Source organism: Ascaphus truei, chromosome 8, assembly GCF_040206685.1.
Source record: "Ascaphus truei isolate aAscTru1 chromosome 8, aAscTru1.hap1, whole genome shotgun sequence".
Taxonomy (NCBI): domain Eukaryota; kingdom Metazoa; phylum Chordata; class Amphibia; order Anura; family Ascaphidae; genus Ascaphus; species Ascaphus truei.
Genome location: NC_134490.1, coordinates 27,799,446 through 27,823,073, shown reverse-complemented (window position 1 = coordinate 27,823,073; position 23,628 = coordinate 27,799,446). Strand labels below are relative to the sequence as shown.

The 23,628-nt window shown below is 41.0% G+C and overlaps 1 protein-coding gene across 4 annotated transcripts in view; it reads right to left on the bottom strand.

Annotated features, from left to right (window-relative positions):
• Positions 1-1,907: 1,907 nt before the first annotated feature.
• Positions 1,908-23,628, bottom strand: part of PIK3AP1 (phosphoinositide-3-kinase adaptor protein 1) — a 115,952-nt gene continuing 94,231 nt past the window's right edge. For 3 of the 4 annotated variants that reach the window (XM_075611006.1, XM_075611007.1, XM_075611008.1), the window contains 7 exons: positions 13,794-13,862; positions 12,696-12,901; positions 11,236-11,308; positions 9,244-9,396; positions 6,204-6,274; positions 4,955-5,058; positions 1,908-3,856 (listed from right to left, as the gene is read on the bottom strand). In XM_075611006.1, the coding sequence (XP_075467121.1) occupies positions 3,790-3,856; positions 4,955-5,058; positions 6,204-6,274; positions 9,244-9,396; positions 11,236-11,308; positions 12,696-12,901; positions 13,794-13,862 (743 nt within the window). In that variant the 3' untranslated portion in view covers positions 1,908-3,789. Of the gene's footprint in view, positions 3,857-4,954; positions 5,059-6,203; positions 6,275-9,239; positions 9,397-11,235; positions 11,309-12,695; positions 12,902-13,793; positions 13,863-23,628 lie in introns of those variants that run through there. The other variant, XR_012803457.1, reaches the window with a different exon arrangement.

The following is a 23,628-nucleotide window of genomic DNA, read 5'->3' as shown; positions in this document are numbered from 1 at the left end:
TCTGTTACATGCGAATGTGCGCATAAGTGATATTTTTATTTGCTATACATCCTATTGTATTGTGTGTTGTGGAAACAACTCTCAACTCCTTTATAACCACTGCCCCAGCAGGCGCACAAGACGCTTAGCTAGTACCTCAATACATTGACACACATTCAAAATATTGGTAACATCAGTTTTTTTACATTGATACATAAAGCAACAGCTATGTTTGTGTTAGAGCTACTAAGGCCGAGGTGGGCAACCCTGTCGCCAATCGCCACAAGTGGCGAATTGACCATGAAAGTGTGGTGAATGAGTTTGCCAGCTCCCACAGTATAAACTTTTCCTGACGGCGGGTGCTGGTTTCCGCTTTCTGAATGAGTTAACGAAGTGAACCAGCAGCAGGTGACAGTGCTGAGGTGAGGGAAGCAGCAGCAGGTGACAGTGCTGAGGTGAGGGAAGCAGCAGCAGAAGGTGACAGTGCTGAGGTGAGGGAAGCAGCAGCAGAAGGTGACAGTGCTGAGGTGAGGGAAGCACCAGCAGGTGATGGTGCTGAGGTGAGTGACGCAGCAGCAGGTGATAGTGCTGAGGTGAGGGAAGCAGACGAACAGTGTGTGTTGTTTTAAATGTTCGATTGAGCAACCTAATTTCTCAATTTTTTACATGTTGTGGCGATTTTTACTTCTCATCCGCCACACCTTTGGCTACATTGAAAAATTGGTTGCCCACCTCTGTACTAAGGCTTATAGTAGTTCTTTTTTTTTATAGTATTGCAAACACACAATCATGATATTTTACAATTTTATTTGAAATATTAAAAGCAAGAATTTTTTATAATATGTACATACATTCTTTGTCAATATCCCCCTGCTCTGAAAGGAGAACTCACAATCAATTTGCAACTAAGAAAGGCTAAGGCAGCCGTGACTCTTAGTAGCCAAGTTTAAGTTTAGTTAACAAATAAAATAATGCTGAGCAAAGTAACATTGTTTCCTTATGCTAAATTTCTGTGAACAGTGGCTTAACTTTTGTTGAAGTTTCTCTGTGTAAGGGATTTTAGAGGTTCAATCCCATGTAGTCGGCCAGTTTAATTTCTTAGGGTGTCAATCAATTGTTTTCTTCACCCTTTATCCCACCCTGTCCTTATCAGAGAACCAATAGAGATAAGGGGAGGTGGACAGGGTGATCTATGTATATAAGCACTCGTTGAACACACAATGACATCACACAAAATGTAGCCGCCAAAGTAATCAAACCTCTCCCAAGTCGTAACTTTAGAAAATAAATTGAAAAAATCCTTATAAGTGTCAGATTTGGGTAAAAAAGTTATCAATTACTGAGTCCCCTTAAAGCAGCCATACTACATTCCCCCTTTTATTCTTATTTTTATATGTAAAGCATGTGACAATCTATAATTCTACATTCTTACCTAAGCTGGCAATCGTTTGGTGCCCCTGTGATAGATCTGTAAAAAAATCCTGATTGTGTGCCCAACGAAATGGCCGTCTTCTAACTTTGTGCTGCAGTCTGTGAAATGCTGCAGCTGATATGTAACATTATATTACTAAGTGTGACAAATTATTGTTATAGCGTTCAGAGTAATAGACAGTCTGCTGTTTAGAACAGAGCAACATATCTGTTTGTGATACTTTGTTGCCGAAGGGCAGAGCTCAAGAAGGTGTGTCACAGCCTGTTTAAAAAGAGGAAGTGGATGGGACTTTTTAAATGGCTGCTGTAGCTACCAAAGGATGATCAATACATTAAAAAATCATTAAAAATGGCATTAAATGCAGACAGTATTATCTAATACTACAGTACTGATTTAAAAAAAAAAAAATATATATATGTATATGTATATATATATGTATATGTATATATATATATATATATGTGTGTGTGTATATATATATATATATATATATATATATATATATATATATATATATATATATACACACACATATATGTATATCACGTTTTGCTGCTTTAAACATGTCACTAGAATAAATTCACTTTAATCGCAGGAGTGATTCCCCTTTAAACAGCCCCTATATCAGTGAGTGAAAGATTATAATCTTATTGTGACGCAGGATGGGAATATCCCTGCCACATTTTAACACTTTAGGCACGATATTTTTCTCTTCTCTGCTCTTTCAAGATAAAGTCAAATTTAGCAACATGGTTACGATGAGTTAAAAGCACGCCCATAATCATGAATCTATCCTTTGTAACGGTTTAAGCATGTAAACCCAATTGTGTTATACTTGCATATGTAACCCAGAAACACAAATGCATAAAATACAGCCATTAAACATACATTATACAGTATATTGCTTTAGTAAAAATGATAGCTAGGAACTCAAACATTACTCAGGCATGAATGCAGCAGCGAAATAAAATAAAACAATAGTGATTGCAATTAATGTTTATATGTATATAATGTTTCTAGAACATTTGTGACTAGGTGTTAGTGATATTTAATTACATAGCGATAGATAAAGCTGAACCAACATACTACAGTTGTAGAGGACGTTGCACTGCTGTCTAAGCATATAGGGTGTTATTCATTAAACTGTCATTGTGTAAATCAAGGCACTATCGCAGAAACTCCCATTGAGTTCAATAGGAGTTTCCGAGCTATAGTGCCCCAATTGGCACTAACGCAGTTTAAATGAATTACTCCCATAGTGTTATGTATTCAGTCCCCATGGACATATGCCGTTTGCATGCTACTACCCAGAATCCTTTCCTGCCCCGTAACCACTGCATGACGTGACAATGGGGTGAATGAAGTAGGCTTGGGGACATGTGGGAAACATGCAAAAACACTCAAGGGTATTGTATATTTGCTGCATTTCCAGAATAAACAGAGATTGCTCAAGGCTGCAGGAAGCACAGGCCATTGTCACGACACAGATTTCCTATTGAAAAACCTTGAATGACATCACTGTGGGAGAATCTTGGGTGGATTTGTGTCTTTGCAGCGCAGAACCTCTTCTTTCTCATTGTTGCAACGGTGCTATCGTACAGTATCTGCAAACTCATTACCCAACACTTCTGTTTCCCGTATCCATAAGGCCTGGGGTGCAACCATTATCAGGAGCCGCTGTCCTTTTAGAAAATGTCCTTGCAGAAACGCACCAGGCAGAAGTTTGATAAAAGGGAATGGCGTGGGAACTTTGTATTGATTACAGCATCTCTGGAAAATCTTTGATTATTTGGATCTGTCAAAAGGACATTACAATAACTTCATAAGAAAACGGTTTGTGAATAACTTCATTTTTTCCTTAAACAAATGTATTCATTCTTAAAGCCAACACTTGTTTGTCTTGGCTTCTTTGGAAATGACACGACTTTCCTTCAACGGGGTTTCTGAATGGGGGGTGCTTGTTAATCAGCTGTTTCCTCTATTCTTAACTGACCCCATCCATGTCAGAAGGCCAAAAGGATCAGAGAGCAGAAAGATGGGCACATCACTTCTGCAAAGTCCAGCTCAAAAGGCAGTGACATCACACACAAGGGAATAAATCCTCTTCCGAATTTCAGTTAACCATTGATGCAAACTAACGTATAAACATTACTTGAACAGGATTGCAAATGTCTAATCCAATTAAAATAGCCACCGCCCAGATTGAATCACGTAAACATGTCACTTCCATTTATCTTGGCCCTACAAGAGACGGCAGCTTTTTAGGAATATTTGTCTTCAGAGAAAGTGAGAGAAAACTGTAGTTGTCTTCAGGGGTAATTGGCTATTGTTAAAAAAAAAGATTTTGTTATCCACCAACGCTACGTAGATATTTTTTATCACCGGCCCCTAGGTGGCACTGGAGGGGCATCCCAGGTGTTATGACCTGATGCTGCAGATGGAGCCCTAGGATTAAAAAAAAAAGAAAAAGAAATAACATGATTATGTCTGCAACAGAGAAAGAAAATAGGCTAATTGGTCAATCAGCATATTTAATCCATTCAAATGCCAACACACAAATGGATTTTATCCTCTTTCCATGTCATGGACATGCCTGCTCCTGTGTCATGTGATTTCTAGGGTTGTGATCACGACACACTTTCTGCATATTACAAATCAAACTATACGAGTATAGAAAAATGTATCACCCAAGACAGTCCTTGATAAAGACCTTGATAAAGTACCTTGAGTATGAAATGCGCAGGTGCGTTTACTTAGTCCATTTTTTCTGTATGTTCAGCATACAATAAATTAATTATTACTTTTTGTTACTTCTGGAGTGGTCTGGCTGTTTCTTTTCTTCCTGCACGGAATATACAGGATATCCCTGGCTGTGCTCTATCTACGCTCTCTATCTTCCTGGACTTACAACGGATGGATTGCACGCCGCTAACGACAAGAGTGCCCCTTGGGTAGTACAGGTAAAGTGCCGCAGTGCCTTATTTTATTCCTGTCTACCACGGACATTGTCCATTTATAAGCATTGTACTGGTTGGGTGTTATTATGTGTTATAGTTGTGGGTGTCAAGCCGACTCCACTAGTACACTTATTCCCACCAGTTCCTAATCAACTTTATTAGGGGCACTCTATCGTGTTTTGGATTAACCCATTGTGGACTTATACATTTGGATACTCAATTTACAGGACTGGTCACAGTTTTAGAGCATCACATCTACCTTGTTCCTTACATAAAGTAAATGAATATACAATGAAGTGGCTAAAAAAGCACAGCGACCGCCAGAAAAAGCCCATTCAAGTCAATGGGGGGATTTTGGCCCGATCGCATTGTGGCTCAGGGTCTTCGCAATGTGTTGAATTTCCCCCTTAGTCGAAGACCAGAACTCTTCACAATGTCCACATCGCAATCATTGATATGTTCAAGCAACAATATAGGTGCACCAATTCCAGCTCATTAGTCTCTTTTTAATGACTACTTATTAATACCAGTTGCTACACCCCAAGCCCTTGTTTAAGGCACAGAATTATGTAATGTGTAAGTTTACCTTCTGGAGTCATGGTTTGGAATTCTGGGTGGCCTAGGTGGTGGTCTGTCTTCTTGCAGAGAACGCCTAGAGCTTTGCCTTTGGGGGGTTTCGGATTCACAGTCCTACAATTGTAAACAGATGAATAGCATGTTCACTATACCAATGAGCCCTCAGCACCAGTGAGAACAGGCCCAGAGGGGGAACACGGCGGCCGATCATTGAAGTTAGACCCGACTTCCGGTATAGTCCTGATGGCGGCACTGGAGCCACTGGGTCTGGGAAAGTTGTTCGGCTATCCCCCCCCCTGTCGGCAGCCATGCTAACATTAAAGCTGCAGACCAAGAACCGTGTGTTTTGTTTAATAAATCAGTTCTGTACTATGAGAAAATACTTATAGCATTTAAAAAAACAACTCTAAATGACATTTTTAATGTATTATAATGTAACAAGAATTTTTTTTTCTATAGCAACAATTTACAAAGTCACATCCCCTTCCTCTTCTGAAACAGGCTTGGCACACCCCTTTTTGAGCCCTGCCCTCTCTCTAGCAGTGCACCAATTATATTCAATATAATGCTGAATACTACTGATTGAGACACCTGTGCTGAAGCAGGGGTATCCTGAAAACCTTACCTGTTGGTGGCCCCTGAGGACTGGAGTTGGCCGCCCCTGCCCTATTTTGTGTTGGTGTATATTGTGGGAAGGTTGTGTATGGTATAAATGTAAGGGGCGGTGCTGAAGGTCCAAGGGTCAAGTGTATTCGTGATGAAAGATTTAGCATCACGTTTCAAATACTAGAAAACTGGAATTTTAAATTGCTAATAATTTCACTCCCGCTTTGTAAGGGTCAATGAAAAAAGTTAGCAGTATTTGGTTTCAGCTTCTAACCAGAAATGAATAAATGACCAAAAACCATAAATGAAAGACTTAGGCTGAGATTATACTCACCGTGCACGTGACGGAGCGCATGTTCAGGCAATGGGTAGGCGTGGCCGTGATGTCACGTGGCCGGCTCACACCTCATTGGTCAAACCGCTCACGTGACGTGCCCGTCGCTTGAAAAGACAAAATGCTTTGTCTTTTCAAAACACACTTGCGCCATCACGGTCTGTCGTGCGCTCACTAGGGGAGCTCTCATATGGATTGGTAAGTATATTGTTGTGCCCACGTGCGCAAGCAACAACGCGGGGAGTATAATCGCGGCCTAAGAGGCACCTCAGTATAACAAACTGCTCTAATATACGACACCTTTAAGCATGTTACTTACTTCACTATCGCCTTCTATTCCACTGCTCAAGCTCAATGTGCTCCGCGTGCTGGATCTATTACTGCCACTGCCTGTTACGGTAGACAAAAGAACATGAATTAATGAAACAACAAATCATTATCTAAAGTTCAAACGTTATGGTAGTTTTGAAGGCAGAAATCATAGAAGAACTATAGTGCTTGCTGGAAGAAATGTGAAAGGTGAGTGAAAGGATAGGTACCTTGGGAGCCAGCTCATCAAAGGATCATCCCTCCTAGGAGCAAATTGTACTAATGATAGTAATATATTGAAGGGGTCACATCTGGGTGATTGATGCGTTTTAACACAAATCTGACACCTACTAGTATTTTTTTTTTAAATTAGTTCGTAACGCGGTGAGCGGAGACTTGGGAGAGGTTTGATTTCCTCTGTTTGCTCCCTTCTCTTATCTTTATTGGCTCTCTTTTAAGGAAAGGGTGTGCCAAGTGTAAATATAAAACTTGACTGGTAAACACTTCCCTATTCATAGGCCCTTAAGATTGCAATTTGCAATTCTTTTTCCATAAACATAAAAGCAGCCAAACCTTTGCTATTAGTGTGGTTGGATTTGTGTAGGAAAGCCAATTAAAAGATTACATTTTTTTTCAAAAAGGTCGTTTTCCTGTTGGCTACATTTCGTAAACCCCTCTAGATAAATGAGGTCCCCAGGCTCTCTAGAAAAGATAGACTACGGTCTTTCCTAGCTCACCTCATCCTTAAGCATTTCTGTCAAACCTGGGATGCCAATAGATCCCCCCATAACTTAACTAAATGCCACTAACCCCGCTCTTTAATCACCCCAAGTTTCTATTGAGTCAGGACCACAAAAAATTGCAACCCCTGGACATTGGCAAAAGGCTCGCACTGCTCCGACTCTAAAACACAATATGAACATCTTTGCAAAATGGGAGCTGAAAACAAGGGGATTACTTCCTTGATCTATCACCAACCGATTCAGAAGCCAAAGATGGGTACATGATTCGGTGGGAGAGAGAGAGAGCTTTGACTATAACTGGACCAAGAGGACTGGTTGGATATTTGGGAGGCAACTTTTCGTTCTCCCATTTGTACTACCATTAAAGAGAACTTGTACAAAGTCCTTCATCACTGGCATTTAACTGCTCACAGGCTACATAAAAGATACCCATCATGTTAGTCTTTATGCAGGATAGGGTGAGGCCAAATAGGTACAATGCTGCACATTTTGTGGTCGTATCCCAAGTTGTATTCCAAATGTGGAATACATTTGACCCTATATAAATAAAGATATACATACATAACACATACACTGGCGACACACTTTATTCGAGCTCGGCTAGTCCCACGAATTCGGGTATACCCGGGTGTATTGAGGTTTGTGACTGTTTTCTGCCTGAGTGCATTGAGGTATTTTCCAGGCAGGGATTGAAGCATTTTATTCCCGCTGGCTGCAATACTGCACAGTATATATATATATACTGCATTACAATTCATGAATTTATGCCATCTGGTAGACACGCGAAGCATTGCAGCCTATTAAATCCTAATCATTATCATTTAACAGATCAGCCGCCCGTCAGCCAGGCATGAACCCAGGCTGGGAAGGCAAACGCAACGGGGCTTGTGAGAGGTGAGGAGCGGCGCATTCCAGGTATCTGCCAGGTACATACTGGGTATTTGCTTGAATAAAGTGTGTCGGTGCAGTAATGGAATAAGCGCTTGAGACATAAAAGTAACATTAGGAAAATGAATCCCTGCCCCGAAGAGCTTACAATCTAAATTGAGATGAGAGACAGGAAAGGATGAAATGGAGAAATCAGAGAGTGAAAAGTTTTTAAACAGGTCCAGGTAGTGGCCGTCCTTGTGAGTGCTGACTGCAGTCCATTGGTGAAGGCCAAACAAAGAGGTTAGAGAGCAAAATCAGGAAGCCCAAGGGAGAGAGGGGTCATAAATATGTCAGTTGAAGTCCCCAAGGAGAAGAACAGGGTAGTCAGATGAGAAAAAGAAGGAGAGCCAGGATTCAGGGAGAGAGAAAGACAGAAGGGGATGAGTAGAAGTAGGTGGACAATAGATGACGGCCACCTGGAGAGGGAAAGGAGAAAAAATCTGGACAGTGTGAGCCTCAAAGGAAGGAAAAGAAAGAAAGGGAGGAATATGAAGGGTTCAGTAATGGCAGATTCAGGAGAGGAGCCCCATGCCCTCACCCCTGCCATCAGGGCATGCAGTGTGGGAGAAAGAAAGGCCACCATAAGAGAGAGAAGCTTCCAGAGCAGTCAGACTGAGTGAGCCAAATCTCAGTTATAGCAAAGAGGAGCAGAGAGTGAGAGAAAAATAAGTCATGTACAGAGAGGAACTTGTTAGAGAGGGAGCGAGCATTCCAAAGGGCACAGGAGAATGGGAGAGAGGAGGGAGTCTGGCAGATGATTGGTATGAGGTTAGAGGGGTTAACACCAGAAGGAGTAGAAGTTATATGTGGGATATGAGGACAAGAGGATGTAGCAATAAGGCAAGGACCAGGATTGGGAGAGATCCCCACAAGCAAGGAGGATAAGCATGGTATGAAAGAGAATATGTTGGGAGGATTTATAAGTGTGTATTTTAGTGCAGGGGTTATACTGTTGCTGTGTGGTGTCAGAGGGCGCAGGTAGGAAAGGAGTTCGTGTGAACTGAGAGGTGGAGATATATAAATGGAGTTAGAGACATAAAGAGGCTGGTTGAAAGTAAAGTGTCATTTGAAAAGAAGTGAGGTTAGAGCAAATATAAGTAATAGAGGCTGCATGGCAGTGATAGTTAATGTTGAGAGGTGGGTGAGTGCTGGGTACTGAAAATGACAGTAGCAGGAAATGAACTCACTAAACCAGGGGTGGCCAACTCCAGCCCTCAAGAGCTACCAACAGCTGCTGACTGAGCCACCTGTGCTAAAGCAGGGTATCCTGAAAGCCTGACATATTTGTGGCCCTTGAAGACTGGAGTTGGCTACACCTGCACTAAACCATTTGCTTGCTTTACTAAGCAAACAATCAGTAAAAGGAGAGTTACCTACTTGCTGTGCTTGATGTGCTGTCTGTCTTCCAGTTTCCCCTCTTGATCTCTTTTTTTGGAGGTGCATTTAAACTGGAGCTTAATTCATAAATTCCGCACTCTGGTTTTGTTTCAGCATTTTGACCACGGCGAATGGGCTTTGTGATCTTTAAATCTAAAGCATTGTGACATATTTATATATATTAAAGAAGCTTACAATCACATTTTTGGTGACTGAAGGACGGAGAGATAAAGGCCCAGAGTCACAAAGCTCCATTTAGGCCGAGCTCATAACGTCATGTTATCAGAATCAGTAACAGACGGTTTGTTCCCTGATGTTAACGCCAATCCACAAAACTAATTACAGCTGAACCCTGTTATAACGTGGTGCTCGGAGTCCACATAATGAGACCGCGTTATAACCGGGATCGCATTATAACCGGGATCGTGAAATGGCTGTCGCGTCCTGGCATCTGCAGCTCTCTCCTCTATCGCTTCAGAAAGAGAGAGAGAGAAAGAGAGAGACAAAATTTGGGGGCGACACACATACACAGAGGCCACATGAGGCCAGATTCTTGGGCCCATCAGGCCTGATGGGAAGTTCCTTACCTGCTGCCGCACCCTCCATCCTACTGCCTCCGACTTCTTTCTGCAGCGTCAAATTATGCTGTGACATCACACGGCGTCTCGTTATCATTGCCATGTGACGTCGCGGCATCAAGTGACGCATGACGTCCCGTTGCCATGGCAACAAGGCGCTGTGACACGTCGCGTGGGTGACGTCCACATTATCATTTGACGCTGCAAGGTCAAAGAAGATGGAGGGAAGCAGCACGGAGGCACCAGGTAGGTGCCATGGGGCAACGGATCGGGAAATCCACTGCTGGTCACAGGTGTTTCCATGTGAAGGGTGGTTTCAGGATATATATAGCACTTCAGATTGTATTAAAATAGGTATCTCTCTGTCTCGTTAAATCAGTAATGGAGCTTTGTGGATCTGAGACAAAGTGACCAAGATCACAAGTACTGAGATTTATTCTGGACTGGGTTCACTTATTTCAAAGGCAGTGACATTACCACGGAGCTAATCCTTCAGCTAGAGTATATATGTATAATAATATATATGTATATAGTTTTTAATAATATAATATTAACGTAATATAGTAAGTATATAATATAGTAGATACAAATAATTTTTTATATATATATATATATAGTTTTCAGTGTATTCTGGGATATAGACATTTTCCTAAACATAATGAACAACTGCAGTTAAATGCAAAATATATATATATATATATATATATATATATATATATATACACACACACACATACACATATATATATATATATATATATATATATATATATATATATATATATATATATATATATATATATATATATATACACACATACATACATATATACATACACACACACACACATACACACACAAGAGAGAGAAAACAACCCACGTTGTGCTCTCAGAGTAATGCTATGAATGGCACGATCACAAATTATAATGCTAAAACCAATAGATATCAACAATAATGGAACAGATGTAATAATGCAATCAGGAAAGCAATACTGTGAAAAACTGCAGGCAGCAGTAGGAAAAATAGCACCTGTAAATAGTTAATAGGTGGAAGAAGTGTCACTGTGAATGCTTTCTGAACCAGGCTCTTGCTGCTTTGCATAGGGGTAATCCTCAAGAATGAGGAAGTGAAAAAAGCGCTAAGATATGCCGCCATGGTGAAGTTTGTCAAATGATTTAATAGATATAAAATAATTAAAATTCACTCGCAAAGTAATAGAATAGAATAGGCTCCACACTGCTGCTTCAACCTTTTGGCTCTCATCAGTGTGACTACATGTAACTACGCTCAGAAGTCTTTTTTCTTACTAAAGTTTATGGCAAGACAGAGCCCAGAGAATATCTGAGGTTGTCACCATCACCTGTGTGATCAACAATGCATTTTGCAATAAAGTGCCCACGATATGATAATTACCTGATTTTTTCCCTTGTTTTTTATTTTCATTTTGTCTTCTATTTATACTGTCTCGTAATCTTTTCAGGTTTTCCTAAAAAAAAAAAAAAAAAGGATATAATAAATAAATAAGTACCCAGGAAAAAAAACACAACAGAAAAAAATTACACATTTTTAGATAAATGTCCTTTTAATTGGTTCATACATTGGTGGGAAACAGATGGCCCGGCCACCGCATGTAGACCCCCAACCACTACCCACCCCAGCAGCCTAGCCTCTCTCTCTCCCCAGTGCAGAGGGCTTGGAGATGTTGCTGGTATGAATCGTAGCTTTTCCCCCACTCCCTCAGCTGTCTAATGATGACCGTGCTACTTCCTATTTATATTTATTTATAACATGCTTTACTAGGGAATAATGCATTGAGAGTTACCTCTCTATTTCAAGTATGTCCTGGGCACAGAGTTATGATGACAACACATGGTTAGGTTATATGAAGAGAGGTTATACATTATATGTACAGACATTTCATGGAAAGTGAGAGACAACATGTGATTATGGGCGTATGTAACAGTTACAGACAAGATTAAAATGTGAGACAGCTGAAGCCTTGAAAGAACGTATACTGGAGTCTATGGTAGGTTGTTCCAGCACGGTAACAGAAGGAATTGATGGATTCTCTGTTGAACCTTGGGACCATGAACTAGTTTCCAAGTGCTGGATTTTTGCCATTTGTGTCACCATTTAGTGTTTGTTCTTGGCCTCCCCCGCCCTGCTGCCATAGTAAGCTGAGTCATGCACAAATGTTGCCAGACTCATGTTCCCCGTGAACGATGTAGGGACCCTACTGTAGCATTCCCCGCCATCGGAGACACTGGTAGAGGAGAGGCTGGTCCCGGTTCTCACCGCATCCGGAGCAATGGGAAAATCCTCTTTTTTGCCACGACTCCGGGGGAAGGTTGGTATGGCTACATTTGTACCGAAGTCTCTTGCTGCAATTCTGGAGTAAAACGTTGCACCAGATTTAATCAAACAAAATATCACATAGGATTTCTTTGGCTGGTGATAAACATGCTGCAGTTTAGCTCCTGGTTTGACAGTCGGGAGACTTTGATACATAACTCTTGATGATTAATCATTGATATTTGATGAATGTATTATATAAGTGTATCACAAAACGCAGAACAAAATGCTAGACCATTGCTGAGGTGTTGGCTGTGGCCTGTTTTGGATTTCAAGGATCTCAAAATATTCAATGGAAGTACAGAAAAAGAGCTTAACCCCTTCAATGCCAAAGGGGCCAGCAACGCATTGGAAGGGTTAAAAACATAAGGAAATTAAGCCTCATTAATGACTGTACTTCTACACACACACACCAATAGACACACTACCGTGTCTTTAATTAGATATTAAAATGACTCCTCATTGACTGGTACATACAGTATGCAGTTTGGGCTTCAGTAATTTGAAATAGGAAAACTTACCTGCTGGTACCTGAATGAATCGGACCTTCTCTTCTGATTTAATTGCCATTCTTTAAATTGCAGTAAAGCCTCATCGACACTGATCAGTCCTATCTTTACTTGCTCCTGTAACGTAATTAATTCGCGTTGGCCTGGGGTCTTCATGCCAACAAATGGGTCGTACAAACTGGACTGAGGCCGGTCTCTCTTTATCCTATTACTGGAGTCTAGAAAAAGAAACCAAAATCTTTAAGAATTCCTATTTACTGTGGCTTACGCTCCTCAATTAGTTATCTACAAGATGTTTTCATTTATTTGTGAAACACGTAATTTTAGTGTTTTTGACAAAAATATTTAACAAAATATTGAGGGTTGAACAAAGTAGAGGGGTTGGGAGACAACATCCAGGTTTACTGCATGAAAACAGAAATACTAAACTATGGGGCCAATGGGGATGATCAGCAGCTTCTAAATTGAATTGTTACAAGGCATATAATATAAATATATACATACCATCATAAAACAGTTAAAGATACCTTGTAAGAAAGAGCATATGTACTGTATCTACAATAAATTGTGCCCATTGCCCAGAGACTGAAGGGACAAAGCATCAGAATACAGAAACAAAGATTTGATACATCTTTACGTGTGGATGTTTGTTTGTTTTTAATCTCGTTCCACCATTAAAATTAATCTTCTGTACATTTCTGACCTGCTCTCGTAGTGAATTAAGTCATTAGCATCCTTTTAATGCAAACTACAATGAACGACAGAGAAACCTGTGCACAAAAAGGAGATCACCGGAGATACCTGGGATATATGCTAATTTGTATATGCAATGCATATTTAAATGTCCTACATTTGCATATTTCTCATGCATCTCAGGTATGCTCCTTTTTGTATACAGGTGTATCTCCAGGTGTGTATGGAGAGGTATGTTATCAACTTGGGACTGTAGTAAAGTAGATAAATATATTTACCCAATGGCAGAGACGCAAAAAACGTCAATGCAAAATATGTCAAGGGAATAAACAACACACATTGATACAGTGACGCAAAGAGACCGAGCAGAAGATTGTCTCTTGGGGTCAGTATCCGCTTTGCACAGAATAATCTCACCTTTCTCGGTGGAGCTTAAAGATTCCACGTAAATATTTTCCTTCCTTATTTGAGTTTTCTCTGTGAAAACTAGAAGGAATATTTTTGGATATTACAATCAGTAGACAACAGATTTATTTTTTCAATAACAAATATAATTATTTGAGCGTAAAAATATGTGTCACCACAGAGTTTTAACTTACCCTTACACACTGTACTAATTTGCATGTCATTACCCAGAATCTCTGGCTGCAGTGAAAGCAATAAATGGGGAAGTAGCCATATACAGTAGAAGATCCAATGGCAGGTAGTCAGTGGATCATCAAAAGAAGTACATTTGTAGTGCACACCTAGGCTAATTAAAATGTAATATTTAATATATCACTGAAATAAATCACAGCACATTATTAAGTGAATAAGTGACCGTGTGACAATAAACAAATTTAATATAATATAATAAAATCGTAGGACGTGTGGCTGGAACATATAATGTCCTCTGAGAGAGACGCAGTGGTCCCTTTGACTGACGATCTGATCTTAGTAATTCTCTAATTTATCCAGTAATGTTGCTATATATCAGGGGTGCGCAAAGTTTTGTCCCTGCACCCCCTGTCTGTTCTTCTCCCCTGCTCGGCTCCAGCGTCAAATGACGCCGCAGGGGGATGTGACATCACGTTGCCATGGCAATGCGTCAATGAAGACCAGGTAGGAGAAGTTACAGAGGCCTCACGTGGTCCCCCGGCATTTCATTTAAATGCCTTCGGGGTGAGCGCAGGGCCACTGCAACTGCCGCACCCCCCTGGAAAATCTCGCACCCCCCAGTTTGCACACCCCTGCTGTATATGGTATGTTAGCAACATATTATCTTAGGATCCCTCTAAGTGCTGCCTCCAGTTTGTAGTTGTAGTGCACTTTCCCCCACCCCCTGGGAGATACGGCGGCTACAGTGTGTGTGTGCTGCTTTACCTGCGGCTCACAGGAGGGCTGAGCCTCCGCTGCTGGGAGCCTGGGGTGTATCCGAGTCTGTGGCGCCTCCACCTGTATGGGATCCTACAATGTGGGATAATCCCCATTACAGGAATCCCATGCAATGAAACACACGTTTGTACAGTGTTACTGCATGCGGAAGAATAATAACATATACGTACATATACAGTTGCACCCAGGCCTTGCAGGGCCGTTCCCCACACCATGTCCGCACCCCGGATTGAGTTTACCCCAAAACACAGAGATGCCCCTGGGCACCCAACCACCCTGGTGTCCACAGAGTCAATCACCCACCCAAGTGTGTGAGACAGCACTGCCCCACTAGTATGTGTATAGTTGGTGCACGTGGTGAGATGAGGTACCTGCCGGGTGCCCCCACCCCAATATCTTTCCTCCGGCATCGGCGGCTTGGCGTAATTTGACATCACGTCATTTGACTCCGTGTTGTCATGGCGATGTGCTGCCAAAGAGTAGCTAAGAAACATGCAGAGGCCTCGCACGCTCCCCCAGCAATTAATTTAAATGTTGTGGAGAAGAGCGCAGGGCCTCTGTAAGCACCGCCCCCCCCTCCCCCCAAGAAAATGTTGCGCCCCCCAGTTTGCACACCCCTGCTCTAAAGCACTATGCAGTTAGCCAGCTGCGTTTAATGTTAGCATTAATAATAAGCATTAATAATAATTGTAAAGTGCTATATAAATCTAAATGTCACTGTGATCAGTGAATTAATCAACATGTACACTGCAAAAGAATCACAGAGTTCTGTAAAGACGAAATATCAATATACTCAGGTAATAATCTCGCTGCCTACTACCCATACTCTGATAGAGAGACAAATGCTAGATTCAGCGACTGAACTGCCTCAAACACTGCTCTGGCTGGCTGCCAATGGATAAAAATTGCGGATATCGTGAAACCAGTGTGAATCCACTGCTATACAATGACTGTTGGTATAGCTGCTTAACTAAGCGGAACAATTATGGCATGATAGGTGTTGGTACAGATGGATAGACTAACGATGTCTGTGAGATGGCTAAACGACCAAGCTGTGAAATACACAGCGCAGCTCTAACTGGCTGCCTATAACCTTAAAACTGGTCTGTTAGGTATTGGTGATTCACGAGAGTCTACCTTGCTGCTCTAACTGGCTTGCTACAAAAATCGTAACAGTGTAGCGTGATACTGCTAAATAGAAATTGCACGTACTGTAGTCTCAGCCCTCAAACCTCAGCGTGAAGTGACGCCAGCGTGTCACTACATCCTACGCGTTTCACTCCGTGTGGAGCTTTGTCAGGGAAGGGTGAACAGTGGGGGCCAGATCTATGCTTTAAATAGCATCCCAGTTGTCATGGCGACTGGTGACGTGTCAGCCACGGTAAGTCAGGTGCCAGTCACAATCCTATGGTGAGTTGGACAATAGTAAGGATACAAGCCTCACCCTCCACACAAAGTTAGATTAAAATGTATGCTTGATATCACTTGCTGAAATCGCCATTTATTGATCGGTTTTGGAATTGTTGTTATTTATATATGTAGATCATATATACATATGTTAGAGCTGGTAAGGCTGAAATTAGATGCATAGGGACGTATAATCATATGTGGAATCAAATAAATGTTTGCAAAACATTGGCATATTTTGAGATCAAACAAAGGTGCCCAAAGCTACTTCCAAGGTAACAAAAATACACAGTGCAATACCAATATATTCTCTTGAAAAGGGGTAATTTAGTTTAACCCTTTGGCCAAAGCGTCTTAAGCCTGCTGCCACTTTCAAGCATGACCGTTAGCAGGTCCTTTTGAGATAGACACAGATGTAGCAAAAATTTTAGGTACTGTCATGATAATGTCATGAGATATTGGGTATTTTTAAGCCCTCTGGTGCTTAAGGGGTTAATGAGCTACAGTTGGAGTAAAATACAAATATGTGTGGTGTCTTTTCAGAAATCTGGGGGCTTAAAGGGCTTGATTGAAGTTGCCTGTGAGAAATACAAAGCGTGGGTTTGTGGTATGTTAACACCTATTTGCAGGCCTAGTGTATATTGCTGGTAGAGACAGCTATGGGCAATGTCTGGAGCATTGAGTGTGAAATATAGCACCTGTGACAAGTTCTCTACCCAGGAGGCCGAGCTTCAAAGCATTTCTTGACAAGGGGTGTGTGGAGGGCCTGGGGCGTGGCTACAGAAGGTATCAAACTGAGTGACCTTATTAAATATGAGACTATCATGAGACGTCCTCTGCTGAACATGATCAAAATTACATGTGTGTATCCATGGAACCGAGTCGCACATAATGATTACAGACGTGACGTCTAGCAGGTACTAAGAGACAGATATTAATATCTCTCTTAATTTTAGGATTACACTGTTATGTTTAGTCTCATTGGGACCGCCATGCATGCCGGAATGTATTAATATGTCTCACGTGTCAGGAAGTATTACAGAACTGAAGTTAGGAGTACATTTAGATATGGAAAAGGAATTTTTAAACGTCCTTTGGAGGAGGAGTTTTACTCTGGGGTAAGACTGTCAGACTCACCACTGATTTATGACAGGGGCAGGGTTTAGGTTGTGTTCAATGGGAAAGAATTGCATTTAAGGCTGAGCAAGTGTTGTGGGGGACAGATGTCCACAGAGGAGTATTTTGGGACCAGATACGGGATATTTCAATGTGTCTTACCTGCGACCTCTCTGGGAAAATCTATATCATTTGGTAAAGTATAGATTTTCTTTTCTGTTTATCATTTTATTTTAAGAAGCTGTTCTGCCTTCTATTGTAACTGTATGTTTATTTTGTAATACCTTTTCTGTAATCCAAGCACTGTATTTATATCGCACGGCCCTGAGGAAGGTCTCCCTGTGGGACCGAAACGTTGGCATTTGTGTAACAGTATGTTTTGAATACATCTTTTTTTGGACTACCCCTTGCTGTATGCTGTCTCCTTTATTAGTTCACGGACTGGTAACTATGCTATATATATATATATATATATAAATATATATTAAAACATTTAATAAGTAATGCTTTGGGCTCTGAATGAACTAGTACACGCTCGGGAGAGGATAACTTACTAATTCGGGCACATGTTACTACAACTGATTTTGGTGTGTTAACGTGCATTGTTTTTTCTAGAATAAACAGGGACCTGAGGCCCTGGCGGATATTTTAGTCTAAGATCTTTTATCATATTTGCATAACCTCAGGTAGTGGCAGTGGATGGTTATGATGTGCAATTGGGTAGGGATTAATACTAACTCACTGGTTCCTTGCAGAGGAGAAAGGGGGTTTGCTAGAGTAGCCTTGTGTATTAACCCTGGTTGCATGTCTAAGTCACGTGCTCACTTGTGTGCTGTTCGTGGCGGTGGTATATTGGGACGGCTTGAGGAGAGATACAACTCATTTGAGGGACCCTTGCGCGGGTGAAGATTGGGGCAGCTTGCAGGTTGTGTATTGATCTTGGATCCTTTAGAGGAGATACTGTCCATTTCACGGACCTTTGCGGAGGTGAAGAGTGGATGCTCTTGAGAGCGTCAGTATTAACCCTTGTCCCATATGCAGGTGGTCGTACGTCCCTCAAATGAGTTGTATCTCTCCTCAAGCCGTCCCAATATACCACCGCCACGAACAGCACACAAGTGAGCACATGACTTTAGACAACTTTAGACAACCAGGGTTAATACACAAGGCTACTCTAGCAACCCCCCTTTCTCCTCTGCAAGGAACCAGCGAGTTAGTATTAACCCCTACTCAATTGCACATCATAACCATCCACTGCCACCACCTGAGGTTATGAAGTACAATTGAGTAGGGTTTAATACTAACTCGCAGGTTCCTTGCAGAGGAGAAAGAGGTGGGGGGGGGGTTACTAGAATAGCCTTGTGTATTAACCCTGGTTGCATATCTAAAGTCACGTGCTCACTTGTGTGCTGTTCGTGGTGGTGGTATATTGGGATGGCTTGAGGAGAGATACAACTCATTTGAGGGACCCTTGCGGGGGTGAAGAGTGGGGCAGCTTGCGGGTTGTGTATTGATCATTGGTCCTGTTAGAGGGGATATTGTCCATTTAACAGACCTTTGCGGAGGTGAAGAGTGGGTGTGCTTGCGAGCGTCAGTATTAACCCTTGTCCCGTATGCAGGTTGCGTGCTAGGAGGAGGTTGTACGTGACAGGTACCATCCCAAGCATAACGAGTAGGAGATCAAAAAAATCAACGTAATCACTTGGTACATAATCATTTTCAACGTAACCATCAAAATCCTGGCTCACTTCCTCTCTTAAAGGTTCTTATCAATGCAACAATTGCAAAGCATGCAAGTTCATATCTACTGCTGAAACCTTTCAAAATGCTGACCACTCCAAACCTTATGAGATCAGGCATTTTGTTACTTGAAAAACAAGCAATGTGATTTATCTAATCACATGCATTTGCGGCCTAGACTACGTGGGCAAGACCATACATGAACTGAGAAGACATGTCTCTTGGAGAATATCAATTCCATAATGAAAACACGCTATATAAATAAAGACATACAATACAATGAATCAAATTTTCTATACAAAATAGCTATAAAACACCAACTAATAATTCAATATAAGAATGAATAATCCTATATGAATAAAATGGTGAACAGCTAGCGCTCAAATCGCTATTAATACCAGTAGATGACTGAAGAAATAAAAAATATATATTTCATCAACAGTATATATGGAGTCCTGGTATTATAAGTCCAATATATATGTGTAACCAGTCCTATGGCAATTACCAATCACAGGATCACAGGTAAGTGATACTGCTCTCTTCACTGGATCCAACCCATGTGTCCCGAACAAAAATGCAAAAAAAAGGAGGGAGCACAAAACACATAGTGTACCCTATAAATTTAATAGGACAATGAAAACGGTTAAAAACACTCACAAACATCCTCCATAAGTGTGCACGAAAAAAGATACTAAATCGTCTGTGTAGTCCCACTCCAGCACCAGCTGCAGCCGTAGTTCTTTCACCCGGTATGCACCATCAGCTCCAGTACTCCTCTCTCCACGACCGGATCAATCCCACTTCCGCGTCACATGGATAGTGACGTCAGTCCGTAGTGTGTCAATCACGTTGCTTGGGGATTGGCTGAGAGCCTTGCAATGCTCCTACTGTCAGAGCTAGATTCGGCTTGCAACGAGTGTCGTTGCGGGGGTTACAGACTGAATGCCATTAGAGTCACAGCTCGGCCCTACGCGTTTCTAGGAGTCTTCTCCTCTTCGTCAGGGGTGCTGTGTCTCCGTAGCTAGGATTCATGTTAATATAGGGCATGTATTACCCTGTGCACCAATGAATACACGATTCACACTTAGTATATGATGCTATTTACAAATCTAGCGTCCATGGACACCCATTCAGGTACCTCATGAGCTACCATTAAGTATAAAAATATTATAAATCAAAAATAATTAATATGGCATTAGTTATAATTAAAAAACAACTAATTAGAGACACTTCAATACAAGGAATCAGCAAGACACCCCAGTCGCACGTCAAGTCAATTTAATACATCATGGGGATGTCAGCTGCCTGTCTTTCATAGGTATTGATCATCTTAAAAGTACAATGAGAGGTGGCGATATTGACAACAAATTGTCGAGCAGGGAGTCAGAATGGATCTATCACCTTAAAACATTGAGCCCGTTAGTACACAATGAGGGAACAAATATATAATCCATTCATTTAACTATGACCTGGCATTTTCTTGTTAATTTTACTCCAACTCCACTCAGAGTCTCATCAGCCAATACAACAGCGGGTGCTCTATACAGTATATAATTAATAAAAGCCCAAGGTGGGAATTATATATATATAAATATATATATATATGTGTGTATATATATATATATATATATATATATATATATATATACACACATATATATATATATATATACATATACATATACATATACACACACTATACAAATGCCTTAAAGATACATAATAACATTTTAGACATTATATCAATGCACTACTTCAGGAAGTGCAGGCTGACACTAGCTAGTTGAGGTTTGAGGGCTGAGCTACGTGCAATTTTTATTTAGAATGATCACGCGACTCTGTTGCGATTTTAGGAAGCAGCTTCACACTGGTTTCACGATATCTGCAATTTCCATCCATTGGCAGCCAGCCAGAGCTGTGTTTGAGGCAGTTCAGTCGCTGATTCTAGCATGTGTGTCTCTTTATTGGAGTATGGATAGATAGGCAGCCAGAGATTGTCTGTGAGATTATTATCAGAGTATATTGATATTTCGTCATTACAGAACTCTGTGATTCTTTTGCAGTGTACATGTTGATTCATTGATCACAGTGACATTTAGATTTATATAGCACTTTACAATTATATGCTAACATTAAACACAGCTGAATAACTTCATAGCAAAACAAGTTCTTTAGAGTACCCAGCAAGTAATCAATTGGGTGCTCCAATACTAACAAGATTCCAGAGAGTATACTCCATATACTAGAATCTTGTTATTACTATCCAGGCATTTAAAACCAGAGACAGAACATGAAACACAGACAGAGCCCAGTGCTACATCCATTGACACGAAAACACTGTACAGTGCCTAAATATATATATATATAGATATCTTTTGAATAAAATGGTCTTTTAGTTTAACTCTTTGGCCAAAGTGTCGTAAGCCCTTGAGCCCCTCCAAGGCAGACCATGTCTCAAGGGTCCTAACAATAATATCAATTCTTAATAACCTGTACATTACCAGGAAGAATGATTTATAATAAATCTGTCAAAATTAGTTGCATAGTTCTAAGTCTGATTGAAGCTCTTATTAACCTGTATAATACCAGGAAAAGAACTCTGTATTAGATTTGTCGCAATCAAACTGCATGCAAGTTCCCATGAGTGTGGAAGGTGAAATGGAGTGAGCTTTAACCATTTTAAAGTGGGAGGGGGTGAGCTTCAAACTTGGGAAGGAGGAGCCACCCTCCAAATCAGCTAGGAACAGCTGAACAGAATTGCAAAACATACAGATCTGTATGTTTTACTATCCAGGCATTACATACCTAATTGACCAATATTTGCCCGGGCAGCTTGCTTATTGATTGCTCAGTCTATTTTATATGATAAGCTGCTACTTTATTGCCACCAGTTACAATATTACTATAAACTGGAGGCAGCACTTAGAGGGATCCTAAGGTAATATGTTGCTAACATACCATATATAGCAATATTACTGGATACATTAGAGAATGATTAAACTTGGCTCCTCAGTCAAAGAGACATCTGTGTCTATCTCAGAGGACATTATATGTTCCGGCCACACGTCCTACGATTTTATTATATTAGATTAAATTTGTTTCTTGTCACGCTGTCACTTTATTAATTTTAGTGATATATTAAATGTTACGTTTTAAATACCCTAGGTGTGCACTACAAATGTACTTCTTTTGATGATCCCCTGACTACCTGCTATTGGACCTTCTATATGGTTACTGATGGTTATCTTAAGTACATAGGTGGCACCCGTGGCCAATTTCTCAGGCATTTAAGCACAATCAATCATATTACTTATGTTACTATAATATTTTAGTTGGCTGCTTGTAATAGAAAAAATGGAAGCAGCCCTAACCACAAAATTATAAAAAAAACTAGTGTTGGGTTAAAGATTAATGTGGGAAAGGGTGAAACTCATAAGTGAAACACACCAATTTGTCACGAGGTAGTAAATGTCCCAAATGGGATGATACTTAAGTCCGGCAGCCAGAGTCCAAAGAGAGATTTCCACGTCCCTCGAAACAGTAAACGGGAACAAAGAAGGGTGTCCTCCGGCGCATAGACTCAAGCGAGATTTCCAAACACAGGGGAACTGATAGGGTGACTTCTAGGAATGTTCTTCATATGTTTTCCAAATGGCAGCAGATTAAATAGAGCTGTATGGATTTATTACCCAATTGAAATTTAGGGATATTCCCCAAATCCCAACGGAAACCCTTATAAATTAAAAGAGAAATGACATGGGATAATAACATTTAATTCAACAAGGACTGGTATGAAAACAAACGTGCACTCATAAACGCCCGATATTTATGTGCCCCATGAATGTAGCTTTCCAGCATATAGGACCTCGGTGCCCTCCTGAATTTCTTTGTAGCAGGGGCAGATGGGGTCTTTCACATTTACCAATCCGTTCCTGTCAGCTGGCGAGCTGTTTTCCTTTCCAAACTGGGATGGCGTCGCTGCCTCACTCCTTGCCCTGCTCGTGCACAGCTGAGGGTGGTGGGGGAGGCTGCGTCTCTCTCCCTGGATGGATCTGCATCCGCACGATGGTCCTGCAGATGCTGGTATCAGTCTGACAGTTTAGGATTGGTTGCACGTTCCAAAAACGACGGAGGCCTGAGTGTGTCAATCCAACGCATTTCACTAAATCGCTTCGTCCCATAACCCATAAAACCCAATCCTCCTCCTGACAAAGATAAAGATAAAAACAAATAGCGACACACAAAGAGAGGGTTTAGTGAATACAGGCAATTTAACATGCATAGGGATAAGTCACTTCTAAACAATGTAGTCACACCTGTGTGCCACACTGTAATACAAACACCTAACACAACCTGCGGAGAGGAGACAAAATCTATTACAGCAAGCCATGGGTTAATGATTGTAGACCAAGCGAATATTACTGCCAGGCATCAGAAACACGAACAATACTGATTCTAAGTAAATGTTATGCAGTTCGTGTTCAAAGGCTCCGAACAGCTTTATTTATCTGCTGCCTAATTTGGAAAACGTGAGCAAATTCCTAGAAGTCACCTTATCGGTTCCCCTATGTTTGGAAATCTCACTTGAGTTTGGGGCGCATTCTTCTTTTTTCCA